Below are 16,251 nucleotides of genomic sequence, written 5' to 3'. Positions count from 1 at the left end.
ATCCCAATAATAGCTTCCCCATTTCTTAGATAGATAAGTCAGTAGTCTATATAACTGAGTTTCTCCTTAATCATCAACTCAAGGTATGACCGGATCCACATGTATCTAAAGGATAAGGAACAAACTTCCTTCATTATAGATAAAAGTACCCATTGCTATAAGGATGGCTCTTGAACTAAAAAAACATTAGGGCTATATATCAAAGAATGACAAATAACTCTATTGAGATAAATTAGAGAGGAACATAGAGGTTTATGTGTATGACATGTTTGTAAAAAACATAAACTTTAAGGAACATGTCATAGATCTATAGGAGGTGTTTTTAATCCTTCATAAATGCTAGATAAAGTTTAATCCCCAAGTATATATTCACCATACAAGGAAAAAGTTCTTATGAGGTTTTTTGGTGAGCATTAAAAGGGTTCAATCCAAAACATTAGAAAGTTCAAGCCATTCTAAACATGCCCTCCCTTAAGTTTGTCAAAGACACGAAGGGATTGACTAGCCACCTTTAACTAGTCCATCTTTCTTCAGGAGAACAATGATTACCCTTCTTTAGTATTTTTGAAGAACATTGACACCGGTTTTATGAAAATCAAGCAAGCAACGCACAGTTGCTCGCTCATCTACCAAGGCGGAGTATAAAGCCTTGGAAAATGACACTGCTGAGGTTATCTGACTTCAGTATCTATTGAGAGATTTGTAGATTCTTTCTAACTCTGCTTCTACTATTTGGTGTGATAATCAAAACGCTACTTACTTATTTGCAAATCCTATCTTTCATGCTCACACTAAACATGTTGAGGTTGACTATCATTTTGTAAGAGACATGGTTGCGAAGAAAGAGATTCAGATTTGCTTTATCCCCTCTCACTATCAACTTGTAGATGTTTTTACTAAATCGCTTCCTATTGCTCCGTTTATTGCTTTTCGATTCAAGCTTCAGGTCGATTCTCCACCCTTAGTTTGAGGGGGCGTATTATAGAATGTACCTATATAGAAAATATTATAGACATACTTTTATATTGTAATCTCCACCATTACCATTGTATATTGCCCAACACATATATATATATATAGAAAAGGTTGGCTAACCAATAGATTAAGCTCCTAATTATTCTCAACTTATGTTTCCAAGTAAATTTTGGAACCCATCATGATCTTGGGCCTCCCTCGGTTCTAAGCCCAAGTATGCAAGAACACTTATGGGCTCGGTCCAAGGAGTGCATAACCCGGAGTTCATAACCTGAGCCCATCACAATTGATGTGAAAAACATTTATATTATACCAAAGCTCAAAATGCTGGCAGTTGATGCCTTGGTACTAGAGGAAATTGAAACAAGATATAACTTAAGTTCAATTGTTGTCCTTGTTAACATATGGACCAGCACGAGCGCACACAGACATGAAAGCTCAGCATGAAATTAAAACATGCCCGTGACATATGGGTAACCCAGTTAGAAAAGGCTTTCAGCTCAGTTACTAGGTGTATATATAATTTATGAAATAATGTTGAAAAAAAACATGAAATCTGTACGAAGTTTCATTGCCTAAATCATGAAAGAAAGGACTGAAAGAAAAGGAAAAGATAGAGACAAACCAAGAACATTAACGACAACAACTGGGGGGGGGGGGGGGGGGGGGGGGTTGGTTTCTAATGTGTGTAGTGAAGTGAACATCAACGATATGGATGGTTTCTAATGTGTGTAGTGAAGTGAACAATCAACGATAAGTGATGGAAACAAGATATAACTTAAGTTCAATTATTTTCCTTGTTATCATATGGACCAGAACGAGCGCAGACATGAAAGCTCAGCATGAAAAACATGCTCGTGACATATGGGCACCCCAGTTAGAAAAGGCTTTCAGCTCAGTCCTTTCTTTCATTGCCTAAATCATGAAAGACAGGACTGAAAGAAAAGGAAAAGATAGAGACAAACCAAGAACATTAACGACAACAACTAGTGGGGGTTGGTTTCTAATTTGTGTAGTGAAGTGAACATCAACGATAATCCACTACACAGATATATTATTTTTTTACAAAGAAAATAATCAAATTCACATTAATATATTGCAATTATTGAAAAAAAAAAGCATTTTATGTTGCGAAACTTGATAATTCTCTACTTGTTGGATATTTATTTGGCAACCGGCCAGGTGCTGACATGACCTCTTTCTCTTAACAGATGAGGGAGACAACTTGACGTTGAAGAGAATGCAAATTGCAAAGAGATCTTTGCTTCTCCATTTATCATTATTAATGGGTATGACTTTAATATTCCTTAAATAATATAAGTTCTATATGTATGCACCTAGATATATGTATGCGAGCCCAAGTATGGATAAGAATGTTAATTTGGTCCGGCATGTCCTTACAATCAATTTGAATTTAATCCAAACAAGGGTGGGGTGGAGGAGGGGGGTTGAACCGCTATCTGGCACTTGCCTTGCAACTCAACGTGACGGCGCTACTAGGCTAGCAAGGTTATAATATGTTATTTTATTAAAAAAAATCTATAGCAAAGCTTATATATAAAAATATTATCAAATGATGTGACAAATAATGGATTTTGTAACCTTTTGCGTAAAGGGTTTTTGGAATCTTGGTCTAGTGGATGGTAGGTATCATCCTAATACCAAACTAATTATTTCGTTTTGACGTGGTATTTTCTAACGTAGCAGTGATAACTGACATGGAGATTATCTTTTACTATATCTTAATTATTTATTTTTATTTTTCTTTAATTAATTATAAAGAGGTACATTCGTAGGTATGAGAATCAATTTATATCATATAGTTACCTGTTTTGCTGAAACTGGATGTTTAAGATTTGGTAACCATTTAGACATAAAACCAGTTGTTACTATGGCAGTTCTAAAGCATTTTTGTCTAGAAATTAAAAAAAAAAAACAAATTGTATATGTAATGTTTTTTTTCCGTGTTGTTTTTAATATAATCCACTATTATTAAAAAAAAAAAAACACTCGGGTTATCATCTTATCGCCATCTCCCTGCGCCTTACACCAATAATATGATCATGGAGATAATATAGATTATATGTCACTTCTAATAAGGCCAAACTACTGCTGTCTTCGATTAGGTTTTTATATATATATATATATATATTATGTTAGGTTGGTATTATCTCTCAAGTTTTGTCTCAATATATAATTTGGACGTCAAGAAATATGCTGCTCAGTTTGTTTGAACAAATTGTATTTACAATCATTTGTAAAACCCAAGTGGGTAGCCATGAGTGGATTAATGTAATGCATAAGATCCATATGTGTTAATACTTTCTTTGAATTTTATACACATCCCTATCTCACATTGATCAATCTAGTATACATAATTGACTTGCATTTTACTTGATGTGGTTGGTTTTATTGACTTTTCAGTTTTTAAAAGTGCAATTTCATTATTCTTTCTGAATATGATATTATGATATATAGTGTAGTTGGTCATCCATCTCATTCATTACTTGTAAGAATAACAAAGAAGTGGAATGCGAGGACTACGAATGCACTTGTGAAAGCAATACTTAGAGCATATTCTTACTTGTGAAAGCAATACTTAGAGCATGCTCTACTTCTCTCTCTCTCTTTTTGATAAGCAAAGCAAAGCCTGTTAAAGGCAACCAAAAGGGTTGTGAGTTTAACAAATCCAGCATAACTTAGAGCATGCTCTATTGCTTTTCGGATTTCTCTAGAAAAGTAGAGTAGAAAAGTGACCCAAATTCAATTTCCAAAAGTAAATTAAAAGTGTTTTAATCAAAAATATATTTTGTGCTGTCTAGACCTTGATATCAAATAGTTGGATTCCTGGGTTGGATCAAATTTTCTAATATAAACATTCATATTCTCGAATCAATTTTATATATCAAAATTAAATTTATAAGTATGATCAAGATCAGATTAATATGAAGCAGTTAAAAAAGTTAACCATTAAATGAAAATATTGTTTGTTGTATTTCTTGGATTCTAAAAGGAGGAGAAATAATTTACTTTTGACAGCCAACCAGCCATAGAAATGGACCAGACATGCTTTAATACCTTCATATCCACGGAATCTTTCTTTTATCAAAAGTGTATCTAGACAAAAACATAAAAGTACTACCTACCTCGTATACTTCTCCCAATCATGCTCTCCGTGAGTGCTTAAAATGAATCTTCTTCTGGTGCTACCACCAACGAAAAGGAAATGCATGCATGGTCTGTGTCACTAGCTTGCAACAAAATATTAAAGCCAATTTCAGTATGTGGCTCATCTTCGTCTGGGATTCACAGCAATGTTGCTACGACAATGGGACTGACCAACTAACGGGTTGCTTCCAGTATTATTGGTACGGAAGTGTCTTATGCTCCTTTTTTTTTATTTTAAGATTAACGTGGGTGTCCGGGCCAGCTTGCGTGCACCTCGACTAATCCTACGGGCCCTGAAGTTAACGACCATGTAAATTTCCAGTGACCCTGATGTTAATTTGTGAGACTCGAACTGGTGACCTTTAGAAAGCAAATCCAGAACTTGATCAGTTAAGTTACATCCCTAAAAGTTATGTCTTATGCTCTTTTATTACATCTGTACTGTTCTTTGTTTTTCTAAAAATAAAAAGGAAAAAAGGCAAATGTGTTTTGTTACATATGTTAAGTGTAGATTTAGGTATAACTATATAATTCTTCTCACAATGCTGCAATCAAAGTTTTTGTTGAACTTAGAAAAAAATATTCAAGTATTTTTAACATAATTTTTTAGTAGAAACAAAAACTATAACGATATTTTTTTATACCATTTGAGCTTCTCTCATCAAATAAAACCTGTGAACACCAAAAGTGATTTTCATGCTATCGGAATCGATACTAATCAATAATTTTCTCTCTTCAATGGAATCTAAGGACTCTTTCTCGTATCTTAAACTCAAAGACTTAAAAATAATAATGAAGTTTTAAATTAGAAGTGAATTTTTAAAACCTAAAGGGACAAAATGTATCCATTGAAAAATAGGAGGACTGAAATTTACTTTTTGCACTAATTTTGAAATTAACACCTAGTTTTCTTGTGTTTTTATTTTGGTATTATGTCTTTTAATCTTTCCGTTGCATAACAAATTGAAACAATTGACCATCAATTTAATCATAAATTAAAAAGTCAAATTGAAAAAAATATATTTAATGATATAAAAACAGCTCTAATCCATAATGAAAATATACAAGAGAGGGTGAACAGTAATAAAATTGTATAGAAATTGCAATACGTCTTAGTTTCTTTAATAGTGATCGATGCTCTTGTTATCTCTCACGATTAGCAATTTTCCGTGTGTTAACATATGCACATTTTTTTCTTTTGCATTTTATTCTTCAATCACTGAAATTCTCAAGATAAGTGTAAATATTAAAAATAAATAAACATGTTCTTAATTAGAATGGTTTGTAATTAAAATACACTCTTTATATTGATATTATATCATGCTCTCCGTGCGTGCTTTAAAATGAATCTTCTTCTGGTGGTACCAACAACGAAAAGGAAATGCATGGTCCTGTGTCACACCAGCTTGCAACAAAATATTAAAGCCAATTTCAATATGTGGCTCGTCTTCGTCTGGGATTCACTGCAATGTTGCTACGACAATGGGACTGACCAACTAATGGGTTGCTTCCAGTATTATTGGCACGTAGTAAGTGTCTTCTGCTCTCTTATTACACCTGTACTGTTCTTTGTTTTTCTAAAAATAAGAAGGAAAAAAAGGCAAATGTGTTTTGTTCCATAATATGTACGTAGTTTTAGGTATAACTAGATAATTCTTCTGTACTATATGCAAGTTGTATCAAAATTTTTGTTGAATGTAAAAAAAAATATTGAAGTATTGTTAATGTATTTTTTAGTAAAAACAAAAATTTTAAAAATATTTTTTTTATATCATTGAAATTCCTCTCATGAAATGAAATCTGTTAATATTAAAATTAACTTTTCATGGGGTCAGAATCGATACTAATCGATAATTTTCTCACTTCAACTAGAATCTAGTGACTCTTTTTTATACGTTAGACTCAAAAACTTAAATAAAATGAAGTTTTGAACTAGAAGTGATTTTTTAAAACCTAAATAGACAAAATGTATCCATTGGAAAACAGGAGGACCAAAATTTAATTTTTGCACTAATTTTGAAATTATCATATAGTTTTCTTGTGTTTTTACTTTGATATTCTGTCTTTTAATCTTTCCATTTCATAACAAATCAAAGCAATTTACCATCAATTTAACAAAAAAAAATCTAATCTAGAGAAAATATTTAATGACATAAAAAAATAACACAGCTCTGATCCAGAATGAAAATACACAAGAGAGGGTGAACAATAATAAATTGTATATAATGAAATCGCATTACGTCTTAGTTTAGCAAAAGAAACAAAACGGAAGGGAAAAGACCAAGAAAACCACAAGAACAGAGCAAGAACCATAGTATGCAGCTTCGCCTCCATACAAAACAGAACTGCTAAGCTAAACAACCATCTATCATTGACTATTCCAAATCAATAGAGGTCTTGAGACCAAGCCATTACCTCTTTAGAATGCAAAACAATCAAAACCTGACAAAAACAAACCATCTTCACCAAGAGCCCGATTAACAATTGTCCGTGTGTTTCTGTTCTTCAATCACTGATGTTCTCAAGATAAGTGTAAATATTGAAAATGACTAAATATGTTCTTAATTAGAATGATTTTTAAAAGACACTCTTTATATTGCTATATATCATGTTAAGAAAACTCATAAAATTATCCATTGAAGTTGTTAATGTAGGCACAAACTCTTATATTTTTCTCTCCATGCATCTGTTCTTTGTTTGTAAAAAAAAAAGGGAAAATTAAGGAAAGAAAAAAAAAAGGGCCAATGACTAGAGATTAAAGGAATATTAAAAATAAAATAATTGAGATTAAAGGAATCCTAACTAGAGAAGGGATGGCTAAAGGAAAGGAGAAAATGCCAATGACAAGCATTTAACAGTGTTATGGGCCATGATGGTAGTTCTGGGTCAGCTGTTTTAGCAGCTCAATGGGCCATGCACGATGATCCCCCATCTCGGCTATCTTTTAAGGGAGCAAGTGGTATTCTTTGGATAAACTTGGGATCACACTGTGGTGTAGCCATTCTCCATTTCTAAATCCAATCTCAACATTTTCTGAATTTTCAGTTGATCAGTAGAAATCCCAAATCTTATATGGTCTGGTTGATATTACGTATATAGTATGTTTGGAGATGAAATATCCTTCGTCATCTAAATATTAAAGCACCGTTCTTGCAATTCAATGAAAAATGGTCAGAACAATAAAATTTATGTTACCTCAGCACTTACTGAACCTTATAATTTAATTTAATTTAATAAATTAATTCAATATAGGAGGGTAATTATTTAATATCAACAAAGAAAATGTTGATATGGATGATATTGCTGAGAGCATTGTACAAATAGTGGTCAAAACAAAGAAAATGTTGATCCATAATTAGAGCCATATACTCCAATAATGATTGTCAAAAGATCTTCCAAGACTATCAGACCTCCATAACTTTTCTCACCATCACTTAAATACATCTTGAGCAAAAAAATCATGATGAAGCTATGCATGCTGAAGAATCAAGCAAGTAGAAGTTGGCTATGAAAGATGAGATGGATTTCTTGTTAAGGAATCAGATATGGGAGCTAAAAAGAAGAATATAAAATAAAATAAACCCTGTAAAAATACAAATCTACCAGTTCAATGGGTTTTTTTAAATATAAATCCAGAATGATTCATGTTTATAGTAGTTTGGTCACGTGAATTAGGTTCTTTAAATACATAAGCATCATCAAATGGGTTCTTATATATGATGTCTCGTTTAAGCCTATCTCGAAAAAAGACAAAAAGAAAAGGAAAGAATAAACTCATCGTGGAAGCAACTTTGACCATGTTGATTCATAAACTTAGTCTTTAAAAAAAAACTCAAAGAAATTAAAAATATCATATTAAAAAATAAAAATAATTTTTTTTATTATATAATAAAAAATATAAAAAGTACTGATTATAAACATAATATTAAAGAATAAAATTAAATAAAACTCTATATTAAATGAAATATGTGGGAAAAAATAAATAAAAAGACTAAAAAATTCAAAGAAAATAAAAGTTCATATTAAAGATAAAATTTAAAAAAAATTGGCAAAAAAAATCCAATAAAAAAAAGGCCATGAGCCTCTTAAAAAAAACAAAAACTGTTGCTCAAGCCCCACGCACTTTAATCAATGAATTACAGCATAATTTATTAAAGTAACGCTTAAAATAATATATCAAATTAGTTAATTTACTGTTTGTACAATCGTGTCTCTTTTAATTATATTGATAATTATTATTAAAAGCAGATCTTATCCTGTTGAATATAAAATATAATTATTTATCCAACCAACAGTTTGAAAAAGACTCCTCTTTCCTATTGGACTTTTAATCTACGGATCCAGCAGCTGTCATCCATTTAATTAGAAAAAAAAAGAATTTTAAATTTGAATCCTCGCATATTTATATTTATTTATTTTAAGAATAAAATTGATTTTATCGGTAAAGAAATAGTAAATGAAAATATATACAAGCTTATTTTTATCAGCTAATTTTAATAGAGTTTTAGTATTTTATGATTTACATTGCTATATATATTATTCTCTTATATATTCATTTAAATGTAAGCTATTTGAAAAATTTTATTAATTTGAATGATATAATGATATTCTGAATTGTAATATACCATGTCAAAATATTAAGTAAGATTTTAATATATAATTTACATTTATATTTTAATAATTTGTTTTTTCTAGAGAAAAATTATTCTCCAAACCAAAAAATACATTGGTATTTAGTAGATGTTGATTGGGAATAGATTTGTGAATGGACCATGGACTCACATGCTGTACTATTCAGTTACGCGATAAACCTCTCCCCCGAGTCAGAAACTTGGTAAAAATAATTCACAACTTTTTTTTGTTTACTTTGCTATCCAATAATTAGAGATTCTATTGTTGATTAATTAATTCACTTATTTTTTTTCCTTTAGCATTTCTTTTATATAACATGTATCTAAAAATTATATTTGATATGATACGGTAGATGTTAATCGAAAAACAAATTTAGGATTCATTACAACTAAAGTATCATCAGCTTTACTATTTATATGAAAAATAAAATTTTTTTATTTTTTTTAATTTATCCCCTTATCCTTTTGTTTTCATTTTCAATTTTTTTTAAAAAATTATTATTATTATTCTTTTAAATTTCATCCTCAATATGTTTTAGAAATAGATCAGGTTGTTTTTGAACTGATCAAGTTGACTTGATCACGTCAAAACAACTTTGATACAATTTAATTTTAAACCCGGGTTAGGTAAGGAGTCAGATCAAGAGGTTTTTTTATATTAATTTCATTTTTTATTCTTAATTTTAATTTGTCCTAAGATTTTTTTTATCGATGAACCAAGTTGTCTTTAGACTAGCCAAATAAACTGGGTCACGTAAGGAAAACTCTAATATTATTTAATTTTAAACTCTAGTTAGGAAAAAAGTTGGGATGTGAGGTTTATTTCTTGTCAATTTTATTATTATTTTTTAATTTTACCATCATATTATTTATATAGGTCGGCTGAATTGTTTTTAAATTAGCTATATTGATTACGTCATGTCGGGCTAACTTTCATAAAATTTAATTTTAAATTCAGGCTAGTAATAAGTTAAATTAAAAGGTTATATAATTAATATGCTAAGTTAAATTTAATAATGATATAAATAATTTTTTATAATCTATATATTTTTTTTTGTTACATTAAAATATTTATTTTGATGTGCCTGTGCAGCGATGTATAAACTAGTATAATCTAATGATTTCCCTCATGATGTATAAAAGCATTCTTACAACTATCAATTTGGTCAAATCAATAAAATTCTTGTTAGCTGCAAGTAGTTACACGATATATTAAAAAAATTAATCATGGTTTGATTGATTATAGTGTTTGAAAACCACGAGGAATCATGCATTAATTATCCTCAGAACATTCAAATATTATTAAAAAAACAACTCCAATTTTTATATTGCTAATTAAGCATATACGTGATCTTGGGATATGACTGGGTGCAATTAAGTTCATGAGTTGACTTCAATTTTGTAATTATGGACAAGTTTATCCCACTTTCACAAGCACTATTGTTACATCAAAGCATAAATAGTTGACCTTATCTGTTTTTTTTATATAAAAAAAATGCAAAATATGCTACTAGAGAACATAGCACATTTCACAATCTCTCCACCTTCCCTGCTTCTTAGATTTCAGAAGGGATGAAGAAATCCAATTTGAAAGCAGTAATATTGTTAGTTAAATTACCAACTCTTCGGTTGTTATCGAGCCCTTGTCATGCTGAGTATTTTGGATTTTGGTTCTCTATGTTCAGTGTCAGATAATTCTACCATGGACAGCGAATACCATGCGAATCTCATCAATTTACTGAATTCCCTAATTGCTACAAATGGGCCTACCCAAAATGGCTTCTACAAGACAACCGTTGGAAAAGGTGCTAACAAGATTTATCGTCTTACACAATGTTGAGGTGATATTTCTGCCACAGACTGTGCACCCTGCATCAAGAACGCCACCATGGCTCGTGAGAGTTATTGTTCAGATAGTGAGGTCCCTAGGATGCGGTTCAGTTGGTGTTGGCTACAATACTCAAACTTGAGCTTAATTTTTTGGTGAATGGGAAAAATCAACAGTAGTAGCTATAGTCAGACTGAAGTTATGTTTATAACCCAGCAGGGTCATTAAAAAAATTAAAAAATTAATTAAACTGATTAGAATATTTAAAAAAATATTCGGTTCTGTTTCATAACTCTGAAACAAAAAAATCTCAACCAAACTGGTTTAGTTAAAAAAATATAAAATAACTAAACTGAAACCAAATCCATCATAAAATCCATTAGAAAGTCCAAAAAAACAAAAAAACAAAAACAATATAGTTTTCGGTTTTTAATATAAAATAACCAAATCAAACCGAAACAGAACCGAAACTAGTGGGTTGAGTTTTGGATTTTAATATAAAATAACCAAACTAAACCAAAACTGGTCGGTTGGAACCGGTTTCGGTTTTATTTTTTATATTTTATAAAATTTAAGTGTGATTATTTTTATAGATAAAAACTGAACCAAACAAAAAATATTCACCCCTATAACTTACCTATAACTTATGGTTAGATGCATTACATTAATTTTGACCATTTATGCCTATGACTTTAGTTAAATTTGTGGATTATACTGGATCGGAGGTCCTGATGAATTGATGAGTTATTATTTTGTAATAAGGTTGGAGGCTTTTTTTATGCATTATCCTTTTCGGAGCTTGGACCCATCTAATTTTTACCCTTGTTTTGCAGGTTATTAGAAACCCTCCTTCGTTGGGATCCATATACATTTGCATACATGTTTAGGAAAATTGATATTTTTGGGTTGGGTTTGTTTGAAGACTCTACAAGTCTCAAAAGAGGTTAGTTACATCAAAATAAATGAAATAAATTAAAACCCCTAATTTCACACCTACCTAGGTTCTAAAGATGATGTTACGACACAATTCCAAATCTATTCATCTTAGGTGATTAGCTTTTCTTTAAATATATTCAACACACAAAATGGGACTAGAACCAGATGGATTAATTAGGCTTGAATCTATTTCTCAAAAAAGATCTCGAATCTCTTTCTCCATTTCTATTAGCTTTTCTTTTGTTTGACTTCAATTTTTATATTGCTAAGCATATTCATATGGAGCTTAATTTAAGCAAATGATTTCATCCACATCCATTTTCTATTGCCAAGCAAATATGTTATGAACAAGTACAACTAGGTTTCATTGACTTCAATTTTGTAGAGCTAAACAAATATATAATAATGCATTTACGATATGAACAAGTACAACTAGGTTTCATTGACTTCAATTTTGTACGTAGTGCTAAACAAATTCAACACGGCATGATTACATTCCCCACAAATGCAACGATCTGATAGTTTTGATTATGATATGAACATAAAGATATGAACATAAAGAGAACATATCCCATTCATGACCTCTGCCCTTCGTTTCCCTTGGACTCAAAGTATGGAATTGTTAATATTCATTTTATTTTCAACTTTTTTGCTGTTATCTAGCCCTTGCCATGCTTACAGTAAGTCCGATCTCGGTTCGCAATGTACTGAAGTTGAATACCAAGCCAATCTGAGCGATCTGCTGAATTCACTTGTTGCTAATGCGCCTATCCAAAATGGCTTCTACATGACCGCAGCAGGTAAAGGTGCTAACAAGATTTATGGCCTTACACAATGCAGAGGTGATATTTCTGCCACAGACTGTGCAGCCTGCATCAAGAATGTTACCGTGCTACAAGGCTGCTCAAACAGTAAAGGTGTTACGCTTTGGTTTCAGTGGTGTCTCGTAAGGTATTCAGACCGGAGCTTTTTCGGTGAATGGGATCAATCAGGAATAATGGCAATTTACAATGACACCAATTTTGAAGATGCAGAAGTGGTTTCTGAAGGACTTAACTTCACAAAAACGCTTGCTTCTAAAACTCCTAACCAGCCTTCGATGTTCTATACCGCAGTATTGGATGTTGGACAGAGTGGGAAGAGGTATGGCATGGCTCAATGCACTAGAGATCTCAGCAAGAGTAACTGTGGCAAGTGCTTGTTCCAATTGGTGACATCTTTAAATATTATTGGAAATTATATGAGAAGTTGGGATATTTCTGGATCTAGTTGTAGAATGTGGTACTATGACTACCAGTTCTACTTCAACTATTCAACACCTGCAGCAAAGGGAGGTGAGTTTTGTGAATTATTCAATTGTTGCTCTCTGTGTCTCTTTGTTTGTTTGAAATTTGATATTTCTTTATTTAAAAAAAAATTCCAGAGTTTTTTATTTATATTTTTTTTTGAAATTGTTGGTCCAATTCCTGATTTGATAGTAAATTGGAATTCAAATATACTTGTCGCTTGGCAAAATTGCAGGTTCCACAAGATCCTCATCACATCGAGTTGCAATTGGCGTGGCCTTTCCAGTGCTTGTGTTTCTGTTAGTTCTTTAATATGTTATTGAATACCTTCTTTTGTTCATGGAGAAATGGAGATGTTGTTAGTATTGAAATATGTATTCATTTAACTGTACATTAAATATTATATAGTATTTCTTTCCCTTTGCATTTTTTTTTGGAGGAGTTACATTATATGTATTTCTTTTAGGGTGTGAGTCAGTGAGTTGTTGTTATTATTTTAAATTGTGTTTGGTTTTAGATTAAAGAGGGATATAGATTAAGCCTCTTTAACCTTATTGGTTCATTTTTAAGAAAAAGAGAGAAAACAATTAGGGGGCATTTAATTATTTATTATGCCCTTTAGGGTACAAACATCCATTATATAATTTTTATGATTATATTTAATTTAAACATTGATTTACTATTTATTGAACCTTTTACACACATATTTTTTACACATTTATCAAACATTCATAACAATTTATTTTTTTAAATTTTTCTACACCCTTAACACAATATATGTTTATTAATTGAAATTATGTTTGACAATGGGAATTTTTTATATTTATAACAAAAGTAGTCATGTTTTTTCTAAGCTTTTTTCCGAGGGTTCATTGAAGTTTTTCTAATAAATTGCAGAAAATTGTTAATGGTTACTTACATCAAAAAATGTATGTTTATTGTTAAAACATAATCTTTTATTTTTTTTTATAATTTTTACAAATCATCAAAAAATTCTTTGAATATTTTTAGAGATTCCTTTTTTTGTTATAAAAACCTCCTAGTATCGTTGTCTAATTAATCTCAAAAGTATGTTTTGTCGTAGTCTAATTAATGACATCTAGTATTTTCTAATTGATAGAAAATAATAAATATTTAAAGATAGTATTATTAACAAAAGCTAAATATGGATTGAAAAATACTATAGTAGATTTATTTTCACTGTTTATTAATGTAATAGTATAATAATGTATTTGTCCCACCATCAAATAACTTAAACCTAGTTATTAGAGACTTAAAATCTTTTCATATAACACATTAGTCATTATCAAATTGATCAGGGGTAAATTTTTTTTTTTGCATTTCAAAAGCATAGTGAAAATACCAAAATACTATTAAAAGTAAAATCTTTAATACTAGCATTAAGGGGCAATTTAATATTTTCAAAATGGTTTTTATTTTATTATCATGTAAGATGAGGAACAATTTCGTACTTGATCAAATATAAAATATAATAAAAAAATCAAAAGCATGGGGAAATGACCAAAATGCCCTTGAAAATAAAAAAAATGGCAACAAGAGACTTTTTTGTTTTTTTAAAAGGCTTTTTTCTTGATTAGCAAGGCAGTTTAGGGCAATTGAGTCTTTTCATAAAGAGAAAATAATAACATAAAAAAGATTGGTACGCATGCATGGAAGGTGCCCACGTAGTTTAGGCGATGCCACTCGGCATCCAAAAATTCCTTTTCGTCATGTTGTTGAAAGCACCATCATGTTCTTTCCTGGTTGGACGACGTGTGTCAACGATGATGATCTGGTTTGTTGCTGGTGGACTTTTTCTTTTCTTTTCTCTCTCCTCCTCTAAAAGCTACAACTTGCCCTCTTTTGTTGTTGATATTTCTACTTCAGTCCTTAATCTTTTGATTTATAAGTTTTGTTCTTCGCTTTTTTGTAGAAGTTTTATTTGTTTTCAATTTCATCATTCAATCTTAATTTACTAAATATTATATTCTCCAAGATCCTCATTCTTCTGATTTTTTAGGCATTTAATTTGTTAAATTCATTTTTCTTTTCAATTTCACATTTCAATAAAAAAATATGTTTTTATTTTTTATTTTAATTTTCATCCTCATTATTTTGATTTTTTTTTTGGTCTTTTTATTCAATTGATTTTTCTTTTTAAATACACCCTTCAATCAAAAATATTTTTTTTTGATATTTTAATTTTTATCCATGTTCTTCTAATTGTCATGTTTTTTTTTTGGATTGCTTTCTATGAGGTTATCAGAGTCTCATGAACTAAGTCAAGGTTTTGACGGGTTAACTTGGGATGACTTAGTTTTTTTCTTTCACTTTCATCGGTCAATATTGAGTTGATTGAGAATTGAGTTTCATAATTTATTTTAATTTGCTTTCTATTGGGTTATCTTAGTTTAATGATCCAGGTTTGATATATTAACCTGGGTTGACATAAGTTTTTTTTTCCCTTTTTAATGATTTTCCCAGTTTTATTCTTCAATAGTGGATTGATTGAAAATTGAGCTTCAATATATTTTTTCTTTTATTTACTTTCTATAATGTTGTTATGTTCTTTTGACCGAGATCATAAATTTTATATATTCACTTGTGTTAACCCGAGTCAATCTAATATGTTGTCGTTTTAATATTTTTTAAAATTATATCATCTTGATGTTTTGTTTTACTTGATTGTCCCTTATTCATTTTTTTAAATAGACCACCATTCACTTACTTTACTAATAAGAATACAATTGTTGCATGCTTATAATTTATTTGAACAACTAGTATGAATAAGAATACGTATTCTGACGAAATATGTATAGCAGCATGTTGGTGTCTAAAAATATGATTTTTTTTTCTTAATCACGCTTGCAATATCATAAAATAGTCCTGTGAGAAAGCACGAGTGGACATCTATGTTCATGCTATGTAGACACAAACAATCTTGAAGCCAACAACAAGGGGTGTTAGCAAAATCAATATATTATTATGGAAAAAGGAGTCTGTCATTTCTAAGAAAAATAACTAGGGAGTTGCAAGATTTCAAAAGCAAATTGTTTTCAACTCACATCAAAATAATTTTTGTTTCTAAAAGGCAAGATCAAGATTTCAAGATTCATTATAGATAAAGATTCCTTTACCAAAAAAAAAAAAAGGAGAATGAAAAAAAAAGGTTACTCAAAACCATTATTTGTCTGAGTCGCTAACAAAGCACACTTAGGGGGCAATGACCTATAGAAGGGGGCAATATTGTGTTTATAAGGGGATTTGATCTCTTCGGGTAATGAAAAAAGAGGAAAGAAAATTTTCTACAACGAGACAAGGGGGCATTCTTGCTTACAAAATGCAGTTTGATCTTTTCAACGAGTGACACCGAATGTTGTTGGTACTGAGGCAAGGAATTAATGATCCTTTCAAAATGATCAATAAA

At 30.4% G+C, this 16,251-nt stretch overlaps 1 protein-coding gene across 1 annotated transcript; it reads left to right on the top strand.

The window, feature by feature from the left end:
* The first annotated feature begins 12,086 nt into the window (after window positions 1-12,086).
* LOC18102942 (cysteine-rich repeat secretory protein 38) lies at window positions 12,087-13,250 on the top strand. The gene is made up of 2 exons (XM_006377205.3): window positions 12,087-12,872; window positions 13,060-13,250. The coding sequence occupies exons 1-2, from the start codon at window positions 12,116-12,118 to the stop codon at window positions 13,134-13,136; spliced, it is 834 nt and encodes a 277-aa protein (XP_006377267.3). The 5' UTR covers window positions 12,087-12,115; the 3' UTR covers window positions 13,137-13,250.
* Window positions 13,251-16,251: the final 3,001 nt, after the last annotated feature.

Source organism: Populus trichocarpa, chromosome 11, assembly GCF_000002775.5.
Source record: "Populus trichocarpa isolate Nisqually-1 chromosome 11, P.trichocarpa_v4.1, whole genome shotgun sequence".
Classification (NCBI taxonomy): Eukaryota; Viridiplantae; Streptophyta; class Magnoliopsida; order Malpighiales; family Salicaceae; genus Populus; species Populus trichocarpa.
This window is presented reverse-complemented; position numbering and strand designations above follow the sequence as displayed.

Excerpts from the sequence above, each read along its gene's own strand:
- LOC18102942 (XM_006377205.3), top strand. The coding sequence starts at position 12,116 with ATGACCTCTGCCCTTCGTTTCCCTTGGACTCAAAGTATGGAATTGTTA. Across the intron at positions 12,873-13,059 it reads AACACCTGCAGCAAAGGGAG|GTTCCACAAGATCCTCATCA; the intron begins GTGAGTTTTGTG and ends GCAAAATTGCAG.